General features: G+C 38.0%; 1 protein-coding gene across 2 annotated transcripts in view; it reads left to right on the top strand.

Annotated features, from left to right (window-relative positions):
• Cybb (cytochrome b-245 beta chain) overlaps window positions 1-13,810 on the top strand; it is a 43,654-nt gene that overhangs the window by 15,319 nt on the left and 14,525 nt on the right. For both annotated transcript variants that reach the window (XM_070040648.1, XM_070040647.1), the window contains exons 4-8: window positions 2,046-2,130; window positions 3,603-3,748; window positions 6,371-6,561; window positions 10,359-10,488; window positions 13,088-13,180. In XM_070040648.1, coding sequence (XP_069896749.1) covers window positions 2,046-2,130; window positions 3,603-3,748; window positions 6,371-6,561; window positions 10,359-10,488; window positions 13,088-13,180 — 645 coding nt within the window. The remainder of the gene's footprint in view (window positions 1-2,045; window positions 2,131-3,602; window positions 3,749-6,370; window positions 6,562-10,358; window positions 10,489-13,087; window positions 13,181-13,810) is intronic.

The raw sequence follows: 13,810 nt of genomic DNA, 5'->3' as shown, positions 1-13,810 counted from the left end.
TAGATATCCATCCAAGCTTTCCAACCCATTGGGCAGAAACTGACATAAAACAAACTAAAAATCAAAATTTCACACATTTCCCTAGTATAGACTGAGCCCACTGATAGATGATCTTGGTAATTCATATGATAAAACACCTCTTATTAACTGCCATCTATTCTAAATATTACTACTGCCACTCTTAATTTTGGTGACCACCTTCCAGAGAGAATATTTAAATTCTTGTTTAAAATGATATTTTATTTTATTGTAAAGGTGATGCACAGAGGGGTTATAGTTACCTAAGTAAGGTAGTGAGTATATTTCTTGCCTACGAGTGTTTCCCTCTCCCTCATTTTCTCCCACTTTCCCTTCCCACCCTACCCTCAACTCCTCTCCCACCCCGCCCCCACAAGTTGTAAAGTTTGCATTGGTTCACCCTTAGTCCTTTGTCTCACCATTTTGTTACTCCCCTTCCCTTCCCCAAATCAGATAAATGTATATACAAGACACAGGGTACCCAAATTAAAAACAGGGACAACAGGGAGTAAACCAAAGGGAAAAATGAAAGAAAAAATAGCTTCACACAGTACATTTAAAAAACTCTTGTTTCCATATCTTGGAGTTCATTTCAATTAGCATCATTTTTATATGGTCATAGGTACAAAGCTGTTGAACTATTGTGATCCTCTGCTAGGACTACCTTAGACTTATAATATAATTATTACAAGTGAAGGAAACCATGGAGCCTATGTTTCTTTGGGTCTGGCTTTCTTCACTTATGAATGGGGCAATATCACTCAATATTTAGTCACTTAGAATAATAGTGACTATATCTTTTCATTTTATTTGATGAAAAGTGCCATGAAACTTTGATAGATAAATAGATTTAGATTCCAGCCACTGGAAGATTTTAGTTTTGATTTTCTTTCCTAGATTGAGGGGGAATAATACTTATTTTACTATATTACATAATCGGTCAACTCTTTGGTTCACCTTCTAAGACTTAACAAAGCCTGAGTCATTTTTTTACATATACCTGGAATCCTCAGTGTTTTCCTCAACAGTATTTCTGCAATTCTAAGAATCAGAAGAATGGTCTTGTAAATGAATACATTTAAATATCTAAGATATTTTTGAAATTAAATTCTTGCCTTCTTAAAAGTCTTCCGTGTGATAGTATACTTAGATTCTGGAACAAAGCAGTCAGAACCAGAAATTGTCTAATTTTCAGAAGAGCAAAATTTCTATTTCAACTATCAACTAGTGTTTTTCTTTCTGCTTTGAATATTGGCCTGAATCCACATTCAAACCCAAGTCTACTAATATACACAGGTAGGATAAATTCACTGAAATATGGGCTAAAATACTATTTTTATTATAAAGGTAATCAGATAGGATACAAAAGAGCAAAATATTGATGTATATTGTTATCAGATGGCATGGGTTTAAATCACAGCTCTGCTCTGATGTGAATAAAGGTAGGATAATCTCTCTCTGTCTTTGTTTCTGGTATATACAAATAACAATGGTACTTCCATAATAAGACTCATGTAAGAATTAAGTGAATCAATGCATATAAGTGCTTACAGTAGATCCTTGAACAGGCTCTTGGTAAATGTGATTGTCTTTCTTTTTTGCTGCTATTATATAGTCAGGGATGTTTTCTTGTCGTGTCTCTGACCTCCCATAATGTGTATATAGTAGAGTGTTGTTGGAGCACTAATCACTTGTACTCGAACTATTTGCTTGTCTTTGTCCTTACTAGACTACCAGGTATGTGAAGAAAAGACTGCTCTTTGTTAATTTCTATAGCTCCTCTCTGTCTAGTACGTAAATTACTTAGGAATAGCAACAGTATAGATATATATGCTATCTGTCCAAATTCACTGTTATGAGAACTGTGTCACTTACTAGATGTTTGACCTGAGGAAAAACGACTACATCTCTGGATCTACATTTTCTCATCCATCAAATGCATAGAAAGATGTCATTTGTAGATTGGTTGTGAAAATTAGAAACCTTTTTTGTTAAGTATTTCTATTCTATTCTTTCTTAATCCAAAGTGCTGCTCAACAAGAATTAGAAGACAACTGGACAGGAACCTTACCTTTCATAAAATGGTAGCATGGATGATAGCACTGCACTCTGGTAAGTTTATTAAGACATTTGAAATTGCAAAGAAAAATAGTACCCAGACAGTTTATTCTTTTCTTAGATACATATGTGTAAGAGATCAGATTTTATGGTTTCATTGGGTAAAGTCAGATGTGCCATAGTTTTAAAATGAGTTCTGTTCAAAATCGTTTACATAATATTAAGATTAAAAAAATAAGATTTATTTCTTTAATCTTTAAGGCTTTATCATCTGAAGATCTTTCTGTAAAAATGAAAGTATGCCATGGGAAAAGTCAAGCTCATCCTTTTCCAAAGATGTTTGTTAATCCACATATAAGAGCCTCTATTCATGGATTTTACAAAATTACCTGGCTACACATATAGACGTGTGAACTTTTTTCAGTAAACATCTAGGAGCATCAGTCCATAAACTGAGACTCCCTTAAGAAAGTACTTATCACCTTCATTATTACTATAGTTACTTTATAATAATATGTATAATAAATAATATGCATGCATGTTAATAAACATGCATTGATGAATAATAAATAACACATTATATGTATGCATGTAATATGCATATCTACTATACAATTATCATAATTATTATGGTAAGAGTGTTGGTACAAGAAGGAACATGCTGGAAGTGGAGCTGTAACTCAAGCGGTAGAGCACTCGCCTTGAGCTGAAGAGTGCAGGGACAGCGCCCAAGCCCAGAGTTCAAGCCCCATGACCAACCAAAAAAAAAAAAAAAAAGAAGGAACATGCCTAAGACAATCATAGTAGCTCTGCTTCTTCCTGACTAGGTGACCATGAGCAAGATTTTAAAGTTACTATGCCCTAGTTTCCTCATCTGTATGAAAAGCTCATATTAATTGTACCTACATCAATGATTAAGGCTTAAGAAATTATAAAGCACTGATAATGGTACTTGGTATCAAGTAAACCCTATACGAATGATTGTCAAATATAGAAAACTCATTTTAAAGATATTCATACAGCCATTGGATTGTATCAATCATTCTTTAATCTTTCTCAGAGATAATTGCATTATGTTTATATGACATATGGCAAAAACAGACACAGTAGGGAAAGAGAGAGATAAGGAGAGCACAGCTAACTTCCTCGGAGACAGAGGCTAATCTAGAAGTTCAGAAATTGGTTGAATCTTTAGAAATGTTAGCTCAAAATTTTTACCTCAACACCATAGATGTTAAGAGATTTCCACAACCCTACAGCGGAAAGGAGCTTAACCACTAAGATTCCTTCGCTTCATTATCTTGTCCATGTAATTGTAACTCCTCTGTATAGTATTTTCACAATAAAAAAATCTTAAAAAAAAGATTCCTTTGCTTTGGAGACCCTGATCTTGGTTATAAGCCTCCTAGACCAACTTTGTGTTCCTTTGGCTTATCATAGAGTAAGAGGCTGTGGCTAGAAGCCCAGATTATGATAAATTTGTGCATACCTTTCACTTTCCTTGTTTCTCTTCTCTGCCCTTTTAGCAATTCATACCATTGCACATCTATTCAATGTGGAGTGGTGTGTGAATGCCCGAGTCAACAATTCTGATTATTATTCCATAGCACTGTCTAACATTGGAGACAAAGAGAATGAAACTTATCTCAACTTTGCTCGAGAAAGAATCAAGGTAAACCTCTCATTTCCCAACTGAGATGCTTCATAGGCTATCAAAACAGAAGACTTTGTTTTAGTGACTGAAGAACTCGACCTAGCTAGAATAATAACAGAAATTGGCTGATTGTGAGAGATACTTGTATATATGTTATAAGAATGTGAGTACAAAAAAAAAAGAATGTGAGTACAGGGCTGGGAAGGTGGCTCAGTGGTAGAGCGCTTGCCTTACATGCATGAGGCCCTGGGTTCGATTCCTCAGCACCACATAAGCAGGAAAAAAGCCGGAAGTGGCGCTGTGGCTCAAGTGGTAGAGCGCTAGCCTTGAGCTGAAGAGCTGAGGGACAGCGCCCAGGCCTAGAGTTCAGGCCCCACGACTGGACCCAAAAAAACAGAAAGAATGTGAGTACAGAGAAAATGTCTCCCACACATCTGATCCCATGTGTAGAGGCTGTCCAACTGTTTTCCAGATCCTTTGAAAATGTGTATACATGGTGACTAAGGTAACTCAGGCTCACCAATGAGTTTGCCATGAGTTGAATAAAGCAAGGAAGGCATAGCTAATCAAACAAATTGGGTTTGCCACTTGCCACAGGAATTCCATGCCATAAAGAAATCTCAGGGAGTTGTTAGAAGAGATCTATGATAGGAATTAAAACTTGTGTTAGATGGTATTGAGGATGGTTTTAAAAAGCAAAGGTTGCCAGGCACTGGTGGCTCATGCCTGTAATCCTAGCTACTCAGGAGGATGAGACCTAAGAATCTCAGTTCAAAGCCAGCCTGGGCAGGAACGTCGGTGAGACTCTTATTGCCAATAAACCGCCAGAAAACCAGAAGTGGTGCTGTGGCTCAAGTGGTAAAGCAGTAGCCTTGAGCTGAAGAGCTGAAGGACAGCGCCTAGAGGTCAAGCCCCACAACCAACAACAACAACAAAAAAAACACAAGAGTTTGCTTTGAATTGGGGATGGTCAGGAATGAGGGATGGTTCTGAGATCACTATCTTATTTTTTTCTCCTAAGAGGCAGAAAGAACCCAAGGTGTTTAAATATATAATAGGTATACAAGTAGCATCACTCATGTTTTGTATGGGCTCAAACACAATTTCAAAGCATCTCACTTCATCAGTTACAAAGTAACCTTGTTTGATGTTGATGTTATATGAAGTGACTTGTGTAAATTAGGGAGCGCTTGGCCTAGTTGTTAGTGTCAGATCAACCATCAGCTGACAGTTGTCAGTGATGCTTGTGTTCTTCCTTGCCTACAACAGCTGGGAGTGGCTCTTAGCTGCTAATTGTTATCCTTTGGTGCACTGAGAGTAACTTGGCAGCTTTTCAGGGGCAGACATAAGAATGTTCAGAGTCAAGGACTTCTTTCATCTCATACATTGTTGAAGCTTCTTACTCCCGGCTATTTTCATATGCCCTATGGCAGAGGCTAAATCACGACTATCCATTAAATTTCAATCACATATTCCTTATATTTACGAAAAATTCACGAGAACATTCTTTTCTTTGGGGGAAGGGGGTCCGGTCGTGGGGCCTGAACTCTGGGCCTGGGCGCTGTCCCTCAGCTCTTCAGCTCAAGGCTAGTGCTCTACCACTTGAGTCACAGCGTCACTTCCGGCTTTTTGCTTTTTGTTTATGTGGTGCTGAGGAATTGAACCCAGGGCCTCAGGCATGCAAGGGAAGCGCTCTACCACTGAGCCACCTTCCCAGCCCCCAAGAACATTCTTAACATTAGTGTTATCCTTGAACTGACAGGTGGAAACTTTGCAGTATCTCCTTAGGGACAGAATTAAGTACTACCAAACCAATTGTTTTATTCTATCATTTCTTGGGTAAGTTTTCTTTACATTGTTCATTGCTGGCTCAGTGATGTATAAGGGAGGCAATATGAACATACTAGCTGAGCTGACACTATCATACTTTGCCCAGATTTGGGGGGTCATTTTTATTTTATCTGAGACCTCCCAGAGTGCTTTTATTACTTGGTTACATGTGCCTCTTTGCTTTTCCATGGACTGACCTTGCTGGAAATTGGAAGGGCCTAGACAGTAACCTCTCCCTTGGCATCCTTTATCCAATAAGTGATGAGTGTAGGCCTTTAATTATCATCTTCTTTGCCTCCAGTTAGGATAAACTCTGAGGTATATCTTATCCTTCAGAGTTCCCCTACAGGGTCATGCCAAAGCTATCCGCTGTGAGACTTTGAGCTCATGCTCTTGCTTGGCTTTTTCCCTTTTCTTTTGTTGTATTCCTCATTTGCTTACTAGTTTCTCTCAGAGAACATTCTCTAAATCACTGGCCTATGAATTCTCATCCCAGGATCCACTCCTGGTGAACCCAGCCTCCGGGAAAGCAATCACTCTTGCCCTTTCTGAAACTAAAGGGAGAAAGAGTTTCCAACAATTTTAGGACCTCGTTCATCATTTTTTACATACAAATTTGTATTTTCTATGACTCCTCAACTGTGTAAACTTTCAAATTAAGAAATAGTTACTCCAAGTCTATCTCTCTCCATGAGGAATGAGTAGGACTACTCCTAAGGAGACATGAGTCTAAGTTTAAATACTTTCATAAATACCTGCATTTGAGAACCTATGATAATATGTGCATGTGTTTTTTTTTCTATTTTACAGAACCCTGAAGGGGGCCTATATGTGGCTGTGACTCGGTTGGCAGGAATCACTGGAATTGTGATCACATTGTGTCTCATATTAATTATTACCTCTTCCACCAAAACCATCCGGAGGTCTTACTTTGAAGTGTTTTGGTACACACACCACCTCTTTGTGATCTTCTTCATTGGTCTTGCCATCCATGGAGCTGAGTGAGTTTTTAGTCCCATAGCCAAGGACTTTATGTGTGTTGCCCTAGGAGAAGCACAGTGACTTTCTTACTTATATGTGGTCAACCTGTCTACTGTGGGGATGTAAAAGAACAGCAGAGATCACTTTAGTGGAGACCAGTCAGCAACACTGTAAATTTTGTTGCAGGAGATTTTAGGATCCAGGACAAAATTCCCTGGTCAGGTCTGGCCACTTTCCATGAAGAGAGAAAAAGTAACATTTCAATCCAACCTCTGTACTTTTCCTGGAACAGACATTTTCTTTAGCTTTAAATAGGAGGAAGAATTGGAGATAGGGTAAAAGTCATACGTAATTGTTACATAGTCTCAGTCACAGAAATGTTTTGATGGCTATGAGTGACTGGTGACAGTCACAAGTGGTCTTGGTAGCACATTTTCTCAGGATTGGTCCAGAGAGCCTTATTATAGTAAGATGCCTGGTAAGCTTTCCACTTCTTTCTGGATTCCAAGATGGCGTCACTTTTATCCTGCTTTTAGTTAATTTATGAGCCCAAGTAAGAAGTCAGTGTTTCTCAGCAAAAGCAACTGCTAAGCAACTGTTACAGTTTCCTCTACCCAACTAACTACTGCTTGCAATGTAGTTATTTATAGCAATCACTCCAAGGAAAATACATCATAGTCTGATTATCTCTGCAAGTATATAACAGTGGTAGGATCTTGCATGTCTACAAACTTGCCTCCTGTGACCTAATCACTTAGTGAATTGGATGAACTCCCAAACAAGAAGAGTTAATGATTAATCAATTGAGGTTTTCTGTGGTTCAGCTGATTTTGACTGAAACCACCAATTATTTATTGGATGCCTACTGTGTATCAAGACCTACCTTGGGCACTGTGGGAAATGTTAGCAAGAAAAATACATGGATATTGCTTTGAAACATATAATTAAAGTAGCAGCTAACATCTGTTGAGCACTGTTCTGCCTCAAGGTCTATATTTACAGTTTGATGTTAAATGTTTCTTTTAATCTCTGAACTGTATAAATACTCTTACTATTCCTAGTGACTTAAAAATAAAAATGGTGAAAATATGTAGACTAGGCCCCTCACAGCTGAAGAGTGACCCAGAGTACAGATGGTCTAAAACAAATTACATGAATGTTCTCACAGAAATACACAGAGCCTTCACGTGCACTTGGAAGGAATCAGCTTTAATACTTGATTTCCTTTTTCTACTGTTTCCTACCACCTGCAGGCCCAGGAAAGTTCCCTGGTAGGTACAGATTTCCAGGAAACTAAGGGTTGGGAAAGTAGATATTCAAAACTCAAACACTCTTCTCAGAACCAAGCTGATTAGGCTAGTGTAGTCAAGTCGAGAATAAAAAGGGGAAGGGTAAGGAGAACAGCTTTGGTAACTTCTGCATATGTTCTAATGTATTTCCTGACTCTGACACCTGATAAACTCTTTCTAAGTGCTAAGAAATCAACAGGGTAGAAAAATCTCTTGACTCTTCTAAAGTAATTGAATATCTTTAAACGGAGCTTCATCATAAACATGCTCTTTCAGTGAATTCTAGGGAACACAAAGAATTCCTTCCCTTCTCTAATTTAGCAGTTCTAAACACTGTCTATTTGGATAGTGTCACAGATATCCATCTTCCTTTGGAGCAGACAGAGATTTCATTACTCTGCTGTCCATTGGAGGAGCATCTGTTACTTACACTGGTTAGGTATTGTTCCCAGTCGACTGTGTAACAGTTGAACTAGAATTAAAATTCAGGTTTCCAGATTTCTGATACTAAACTTCAGAAATACAAAATTGGATTTTTTCTATCATTTACTCCCTATGTGAGCATCAGAATCAAGAACTTTAATAGCTATCATTGTTTTGACCCTTGATTTATAGTGGATAGTAGTATTGTGCTGGTTCTGGGGCTTGAACTCAGGGCTTGGGTGCTATCCTAGCACTCTACAACTTAAGCAACAGTTCTACTTCAAAATTTTTGGTAGTTTATTAGAGATAAGAGTCATGGACTTTCCTGCCAGGGCTGGCTTCAAATTGTAATCCTCAGATCCCAGCTTCCTGAGTAGCTAGGATTATGGCCCAGTTTATAGCTGACATTTTTATACATCATATCAATTGGTATGATGAGGTACTATTATATGAAGTACTTTAATGAGGTATTATTATACCTATTTTATGGCTAAATTATTTTACTTCATATTTTTTCCAAGGGTTTGATCTGAGATTTGAACCCAATGCTACCTGGCTTGAGTTATTACCCTCATGTAAAATGGGAATGATCCTAATACTTGCCTTTCAAGCTTGTTATGATCATTAACTAAGATAATTGGTGAACAACACTTTTCTATGTCTATCCATAGTAATTGCTGCGTGTATGGTGATTCTTTCCTGGGAACAAAAACAGGGGGTTGTTCAATTTGATTAAAACATCCTCAGAATATACTATATGGCATGATACATTTTAGGTCTCTCTCTAAGACAAATTTTGAAAAGGACTTTTTCTAGTCCTGTAGCTTGAACTCTGGGCCAGGGTGCTGTCCCTGAGCATTTGTGTTCAAGGCTAGCACTCTACCACTTGAGCCACAGCTCCAGTTCCAGCATTTTACTGGTTAATTAGAGATGAGAGTCTCAGGGACTTTCCTGCCCAAGTTGGCTTTGAACCATGATTCTCAGATCTCAGCCTCTTGAGTGGCTAGGATTACAGATATGAACCACTAGAACTGGCTTGGTTTCTTGGGCTATTTTTTGTATATTTTGAAGAGTATGTTTATTTTCCTTGAAGTCAAGGGCATGACTTACTTAACTTAGTGTCTCCATCTTCCCATCATCACTAATCCAGAACTATCTTTTCATGGTTGCTCCATTAGCATTTACTGACTTTAAGTGAATAATATCTGAACATACCGTTGGCACTAGTGCCTGTAATGATGGCATGATCCCCATAGGATTAAGTCTTCTCAAACACAATTCAACCTCTTAGGTTACTTTAGTTAGTTTCATTTTCTTTACTATCTCATTTTTTAGACAAGGTCTCACTGTGTAGCACAGGTATTCCTCAAATCCATTATGTAGCCCAATCTGGCCTCAAATTAATAATTTTCCTCCTTCAGCATTCTGAGTGTAGGAATATATGTGTGTACCATGACTCCCACTCTAGATAATTTTTATTCTAATTTTTATTCAATTCTAATTTTAATTCAATTCTAGTTCTCAAGGCCACTGTTGATGACTGTATGGGTTATCCTACTGCTAGTTACACCCTTTACCTAGAACTTTGTCCTCACAGAAGACAAACTTTTATCTAGTTTGTACAAAGGCACAGTATGGACTAGCATTCAGCATGTTACATTTGCATTTTATCTGGTTTCTTGTGTTTGTTTATAAATCAAAATAGCTGAGACATGATTTCCCTTTAAGAAAATATATGTATTGTATGGATGATCTAAGACTTAACCGCTACATCACCCTGACAATAAAATTTTAAAAATAGACTTAACCTCTGTAATAATATAGATATTCTTCATGCCATTACACAATTTTTCCTACTATACAAGATCATGTATTTTCTTTCCATTCCTCTAATTTGTTCAGAGATAACATAAGATAGTCCTTTTAGTGAAAAGTATAGGATACACATTAAGGTTTTTAAAGTATGTCCAGAGTCAGGGCTGAAGATGTAGCTTGGTAGTCAGGTGCTAACCTAGCACACGTAGGACCTGGGTTCCATTTCAAGTACTACAAAAAATTTTAAGAATCCAAAAGTTGTCTGAACTTAACTTTTTTTTTTTTCTCAGACGAATTGTACGTGGGCAGACTGTAGAAAGTTTGAATGAGCACAAACTAGTACAATGTAATCAAAGTATCTCCCAGTGGGGAAAAATAAAGGACTGTCCCATACCAAAGTTCTCTGGGAATCCTCCTATGGTACGTATAAATTATCATTACTACTATAGTTTTATTACTGGCAATCTTTCAAATGTGTCTGTAAAGCATATACCTATGTCCTAGAGTTGTCTGTTACAAATGTCATAGAATTTCGAGGATGTTGTGTCTGATTTTCTCTATTTAATGTCTAGAATTGTTTCTTGCAATATAAACTTTGCACTGGTCAATGTCCTAACATAAAACCTGGTAAAAAAGTGTTTGATTCAAGAGATTCCATCATTTTTTCTTCTAAATGCAAAGACCACAGTAAAACTAGTCAATTTCCAAAGGGACACTTTGTTATTCCATCCTACACTGAGGTGAATAGCTCAAATCACTATGAGGAGCATCTTTCTATATGGCTCAAGAATTGGGAGGAAAATCAGGGAAATGTACTCTTTGCGGGCATCAGAAAATCCAGTCTACTAGGCATGAAAGAAGCCAGACAGCCATGTTCACACCACCAGACTTGTAACACCTTGTGATGGTGCAGGAATTTGACAAAAGTAAAGAAGGGGAAAGATAGTGAAACTGCCCTACATGGAGTTGTAAAAGGCTCCGTTTTGTTTATCCTCAATATGGTTTCTCCAAAAAAGTAAGAAGTAGGACCTGTAATCTTCCTATCTCTTTCTCTGTTGGCATAAAGTATACTTTATTGGTTATTGTCCTAACTGTAGGTGTAAAACTAAATAAAATGCCAACATTTGTATGGAGATTCTGAATAGGATTATGCTTTCTTCAGTATAATATGGTATATTATTTTTTAAAAGGCAAATTCATCATTCATTTATTCCTTTCTATCTTCCTACTTTCTTGGTGTGAGACGACTCTTCTAGATATATCAGGATATGAAGATCCATCTTTGAGACCTAGGTTTATTCATTAATGAAAGCATTAGGCATGTCATTGGACTGTCTCCACTACATGAAAGTGTCAGTAGAAAAAACTGAAAAGAGAACCATCTTGTTGGTCCTTTTCTAGGATAGGGAAAGCCCATTTCGTCAACAACAGATGGCATTAGAGTTCAAATACCTTTATAGGGATCTACCTCAAAAGAGCTGCACAATTTCTGGAACTATTAGGGGCAGTGGCCAAATCTGGCTCCTTTAATAGTACCTCAGAGTGGCACCCAGAAGGAGATGGGTGATATGAGACTATTTGAAATACCTTCCTATGAACATGATATACAGCAGCAGAACATTTCTGATATCTGGTGTCAGTATTATTCCACTTTGGATGGAAATGTGGATATTCAAGTGGTCTTAACTTCCAACAAAATGTTTCTCAAATATATAATTACTAGAAAAATCATTTGTGAAACTATGGTAAGCATTGCCTGATTTCTTTCCTTTTTAGAATCCATTAGGGAAAAATCATCTTTTAGATAATGTTGCCTTCTAAACATGTTTTAATGCTTTGGATATTAAACTAGGAACTCCACTAGCCAAGTCTCAGGGTGAATCTCTCTAAATGTGTTTTTACACAGACACAATGCCAGTGTTCTGAAGCACTGTGTATTCTAACCAGATGGTTAGCTCCAGAAGTCTAAAAAGCTTTCTATCTGTTCTTTTGGCAAGAATATTGCATAGCTTTACAACTTTACCAGAATACTGGAGAAACAGCTAAACTCTTACACAAAATGTGTGATCTTTCAAAAGATTCATCTGACTCCATAGTTAAGAGAAAGCAATAACAGTGTTACATTAAAAACACCATGTCGCTGAAATGGTATCCTTTAGAGACATTAATTCTGAAACCAACCACAGTCTATTGTAGGGTGTTGCAATTGCGGTTATGACACTGAGAGAAAATCTTATTCTTGTAGGCAGTTCCTCTTTGGAAACTTTCATACTTCAGATACAGTTCCCCAATGAGGCTAAGGAGAAAACTTATTTTTACTAGCTCAACAATTTGTCATAACTTTAGCTTTTTTATACATTGTTTTACAAGAAATCTACTTCTCTAGTGTCAAATTTGTGTGTGAGGGGGTGGTGGGTCCTGGAGCTTAAACTTGGGGCCTGAGCACTATCTCTGAGCTTCTTTAGGTCAAGGCTAGCTCTCTAACACTTGAGATACAGCTCTACTTCTTGCTTTTTTGGTGTTTAATTGGATGAAGATTAGTCTTACAGACTTTCCTGCCAATGCTGACTCCAAACTGACATCCTCAGACCTCAGCCTCTTGAGTAGCTAGGAGTACAGGCATGAGCCATCTGTGCCCAGCCAGTGTCAAATATTTTTAAAAACCTACAAAGGGGTCTGGGAAGGTGGCTCAGTGGTAGAGTGTTTGCCTTGTATGCATGAGGCCCTGGGTTCGATTCCTCAGCACCACATAGGCAGAAAAAAAGCCGGAAGTGGTGTTGTGACTCACATGGTAGAGAACTAGCCTTGTGGCTCAAATGGTAGAGCACTAGCCTTGAGCTGAAGAGCTGAGGGACACAGCACCCAGGCCCAGAGTTCAGGCCCCGTGACTGATTCCCCCCCTCTCTCCCAGCCAAAAAAAAAACCTACAAAGATGCATCTGACTTGTAAAAATTTTTCCTGAATATTTTATTACCTACTATCCTTAATACATCTCATTGTAGTTTTGCTTTGATTACAGACTTGGAAATGGATAGTGGGCCCCATGTTCCTGTATTTCTGTGAGAGGTTGGTGCGGTTCTGGCGATCTCAACAGAAGGTGGTCATCACCAAGGTATTGGTTGGTTTAGTGATTACTAGCAATCTGTGTGTAAGCATAGCAGGAACTCTCCCTAAGTTCCCTGATTTATATTGAGTTTCTTTCAATAAGCTTAAAGCAGGTAGAAGTAAGATTACTTCACTGTACTTAGTTTACAAATAAATAGTGGGGTATTTGAATTGGGGGCCTTTTACTTTTACTTGGCTTTTTTGCTCACAACTGGTGCTCTACTATTTAAACTATATATCCATTCCAGTTTATGTCAATTAATTCAAGATAAAATTCTCTACATTTCGTCTGCCTGGGTTGGCTTTCAAATTTGATTTCAGCTTCCTAAGTTGGTAAGATTATAGGTGTGAGCCACCAGCCCACAGCAATAGTGTGAGTACAACATGCTCCACTTTGTATCTTCTTGGCCTCTTGGCTAAGCCAAGTATAAAAGGTAGAAGGTACCACTTCCTCTATTAAAATGAGGCCAGTATCTTTCTCTTCATCCCCACATCCCCCCCTCTTTCTGTATGTGTGTGTGTGTGTGTGTGTGTGTGTGTGAGAGAGAGAGAGAGAGAGAGAGAGAGAGAGAGAGAGAGAGAGAGAGAGAGAGAGAGAGAGAGAGAGAGAGAGAGAGTATAAAGGAGAAGGGCAAAG

Source organism: Dipodomys merriami, unplaced genomic scaffold (assembly GCF_024711535.1).
Source record: "Dipodomys merriami isolate MVZ:Mamm:240054 unplaced genomic scaffold, mDipMer1.0.p SCAF_3, whole genome shotgun sequence".
Classification (NCBI taxonomy): domain Eukaryota; kingdom Metazoa; phylum Chordata; class Mammalia; order Rodentia; family Heteromyidae; genus Dipodomys; species Dipodomys merriami.
The sequence above is the reverse complement of the archived record's forward strand: the minus strand, read 5'-3'. Positions and strand labels throughout refer to the sequence as shown.